General features: G+C 52.6%; 1 protein-coding gene across 1 annotated transcript; it reads left to right on the forward strand.

The window, feature by feature from the left end:
* Positions 1-175: 175 nt before the first annotated feature.
* Positions 176-3,718, forward strand: aspscr1 (ASPSCR1 tether for SLC2A4, UBX domain containing; the record flags this gene model as incomplete). Its single annotated transcript, XM_084489460.1, has 8 exons — positions 176-257; positions 824-890; positions 1,029-1,091; positions 1,510-1,562; positions 2,084-2,135; positions 2,252-2,321; positions 2,744-2,941; positions 3,567-3,718. Coding segments are annotated over 8 exons (691 nt in total), but the record flags the coding sequence as incomplete, so codon positions are not given.
* Positions 3,719-4,065: the final 347 nt, after the last annotated feature.

The following is a 4,065-nucleotide window of genomic DNA, read 5'->3' on the forward strand; positions in this document are numbered from 1 at the left end:
TTTCTCCTTCCGGTCACTGGTCGCATGTTTCTCCTTCCTGTCACTGGTTGCATGTTTCTCCTTCCTGTCACTGGTTACATGTTTCTCCTTCCTGTCACTGGTCGAATGTTTTTCCTTCCTGTCACTGGTCACATGTTTCTCCCTGGTGTGCTGACTGCTCCTCCTTCCTGTGCAGGAGGTCTCTGGAGGAGACCCCTCTGATGACCAAAGCCCTGAAGGAGTCCCAGCTCAAGGAGAAGATGGAGCGCTACCCCAAGGTAACGACACCGTGTCCGCACGCACGCACACACGCACGCACGCACGCACGCACGCACGCACGCACGCACGCGCAAGCAGTATTGGCCCACCCGCTTTAACCATGCCATGCGTCTCTTATGAGTGACACTTTAATTATTACTTATTACTCTCACCCATCCCCGCGAGAATCAATCAGACGGTGTCTGACTGCTGAAATAAATCAACAGGTCGGACGTGTTCACACAGTAAGAGGAATGACCTAACCCTACTACTGAGAATAACACTCAATCTCTCCTGATCAGACTGTATCTCTCCTGATCAGACTGTATCTCTACTGATCAGACTGTATCTCTACTGATCAGACTGTATCTCTACTGATCAGACTGTATCTCTCCTGATCAGACTGTATCTCTCCTGTCCTGATCAGACTGTATCTCTACTGATCAGACTGTATCTCTCCTGATCAGACTGTATCTCTACTGATCAGACTGTATCTCTCCTGATCAGACTGTATCTCTCCTGATCAGACTGTATCTCTCCTGATCAGACTGTATCTCCTGATCAGACTGTATCTCCTGTTCTCCAGGTGGTCCTCAGGGTCCAGTTCCCGGACCGCCACGTCCTCCAGGGATTCTTCCGGCCTCTGGAAACGGGTACGTGTTTGATTCCTGCTGCCTGGCCCGAGGGCAGGGAGACCAGCGTCCCAACCCGCGCCCTGTCCCACGGCGCCACAGTGACTGAGTAGACAAACCGTTACAGGAAGGTCCAACGTGTCGTCTGTTTCTCTCCAGTCGCTGACGTCCGGAAGTTTGTCCAGAATTACCTGGAGGACCCCCAGCTGGACTTCTACCTGTGTGAGTTCAGCACGTGACCACAGCCTCTGACTTTAGGTTAAGAGTTCAACACGTGACCACAGCCTCTGACTTTAGGTTAAGAGTTCAACACGTGACCACAGCCTCTGACTTTAGGTTAAGAGTTCAGCACGTGACCACAGCCTCTGACTTTAGGTTAAGAGTTCAGCACGTGACCACAGCCTCTGACTTTAGGTTAAGAGTTCAACAAAGCAACTTCTGCCTCCCATCTCCGCCTAAACCCAAACCTAAAGTGTTTGAAGTGCTCATCATGTCTGTCTGGGTATTCACCATGCTGTCCCCAATGCATCTCATGGATTTTAAACTGGCAATCCCACAATGCAACTTCCATCCCAGAGAAGCTTGTTCTTCCCAGCCGAGGGTTAAATGTCCTCCCTGCTGCTTCTCATCCTCTCCTCAGTCGTCACTCCCCCGAAGACCGTCCTGGACCAGTCCTCCGTCACGCTGTTCCAGGTCAGTCTCCTCCGAGCTCCTCGGGTTCTGCACCTGGTCTGGACCGGAGGGGGTCTCCTCAGACCCCACCTGGTCTGGACCTGGTCTGGACCTGGTCTGGACCTGGTCTGGACCAGGCCTCCTCCTCAGACTCTTAGTGACCAAACTGTTGGAGGTTCAAAGGGCCGGTCCGCACACACAGGTCTGGGTTCTTATGGTCAACGGACGGCATTCATACCGCGCTGTTCCGACCAGCGGCCTCTCAAAGCTCTGTACAACACCGCCTCACATTCACCCATTCATCACACATTCACCCATTCATCACACATTAACCCGTTCATCACACACTCACACACCGACGGCGGAGTCAGCCCCTCAGGGCGACAGCCAGCGGGTCAGGAGCAGTCAGGGGGAGGCGTCTCTCTCAGGGACACCTCCACCCTCCGCTAGGAGGAGCCGGGGGTCCTACTAGTAACCCTCCGGTGACCAGCTGACCGGCTGTACCCTCTGACCCCTAACGCCCGCTGTGTCTCCGTCCCCAGGCCAACCTGTTCCCCGGGGCGCTGGTGTACTTCGGCTGTGAGCTGCAGACCGGTGGGTCCCGCTGTACCAGAGCCGTCCTGTAGCGCCGAGACGCCGAGGGCCCCCCGGTGACTAACGCCGAGGGCCCCCCCCCCCCCCCGGTGACTAACGCTGTGTTTCCTCCGCAGACTGCTACCTGCAGAGGGAGCACCTGAGCTCCTGTGTCTCCGCCACGCAGGCCAACGAGTCCATCGCCAGGTACGGCCTCCTCTAGGCACCGCTGTGGTGGTCTGCCCTCCACAGTCAGGGACCCCCCCCATCACCTTCAGTCTGCACACACACACACACACACACACACACACACACACACACACACACACACACACACACACACACACACACACACACACACATACTGTCACACACGTTACACTCAATATACGGTTCAAACTGTTTCATTGTGTTCACTCACAGTCCTATTGAAGTATTGAATACAAGTAAATAAAATCAATACTTTTTATTCAATATTTTTTATTACATTTTTTATTCAATACTGTATCTCAACATTTCATTTTAAGTGTGGTTATGACATTTGGAGAGGTTGATGACCGCAGTGTTCTGTGAGGCTCCTTCACTGCTGGTTCTCTGACCGGTCCCTCCTCCTCCTCCTCGGGGTCCAGCTGCATGCCCTGCTCCCCAGGCCCCCCCCCCCCCTCCTCCAGGGGCGGGGCCGGCGGCGACGGACACCCCCCCTCCCAGCCCTCCAAGGGGGGCCGGCCGGACGGGGCAGACCCCCCCCCCCCCCACCGCCCCCAGCCAGCCCCCCCAGCGGCCCGCAGCCCACCCCGGGAAGGTCCCCAAGTGGCTGAAGCTCCCAGGTAACGACTCTAGGAGACATCCTCACCTCCTCTAGGAGACAGACTAGTGGACCCTCTCCTCTAGGAGACATCCTCACCTCCTCTAGGAGACAGACTAGTGCACCCTCTCCTCTAGGAGACATCCTCACCTCCTCTAGGAGACAGACTAGTGGACCCTCTCCTCTAGGAGACTCCTGACCTCCTCTAGGAGACAGACTAGTGCACCGTCTCCTCTAGGAGACATCCTCACCTCCTCTAGGAGACAGACTAGTGCAGCAGTTTGGGGTGTGTGTGTGTGTGTGTGTGTGTGTGTGTGTGTGTGTGTGTGTGTGTGTGTGTGTGTGTGTGTGTGTGTGTGTGTGTGTGTGTGTGTGTGTGTGTGTGTGTGTGTGTGTGTGTGTGTGTGTGTGTGTGTGTGTGTGTGTGTGTGTGCCTAGGGGCCCAGTAGGGGTGTCAAAGAAGTGACACTAGTCTCTAATGGTTTGCTTTATTGATCTCACTGGTCTCTAATGGTTTCCTAAGGATTCCTTGCAGACGTATTCTATATATCGGTCGTCAGCTCGTCATTTGACCTCCCGTTGTTATAACTATGTTGAAGTTGATTTTAGCGGCGTGTTGTTTCTGCTCTACTGTATTTTGTTTACAGGAAAGAAGTGAGTCCCCTGCTGGCCACCGAGAGACTGCAGTCTCCTCCATCAGTGAACCAAACCTTGTTTTTGATTTACCCCCGTTGTGGCAAAGCACTCGATTGATCATGAAACACGCCGGCATTCAACAGTGAAACAAGAACATGTAACGACCAATAAATACTTGCATATGTTTTCGCCTTGGCGTCATGTCCGTTTTATTAACCGTGTGAACGGCCCTTCAGCGCCCTCTGCTGGTTCAATAGTATACTCCATTGAAATGGACGGTTTAGGATTTTGCTGGACACAGACTTCTGCTAATATAAGCCGTAGGTGGTATTAATTAATTAAATTATAGTAATCAATAAAATAAATATAGAAACTGAAAGGCAGGATATCTAATGTCTGCTAAGTCTTAATTGCCATTGAAAATATTGAGGATGAATTGTCCCATGGAAATAATTATTTATTCGTGTGTCCATTTAAACACTATTTTGATTAAGAATGAATTAAAGAATT

This window comes from Micromesistius poutassou, assembly GCF_964030765.1.
Source record: "Micromesistius poutassou genome assembly, contig: SCAFFOLD_2017, whole genome shotgun sequence".
Classification (NCBI taxonomy): domain Eukaryota; kingdom Metazoa; phylum Chordata; class Actinopteri; order Gadiformes; family Gadidae; genus Micromesistius; species Micromesistius poutassou.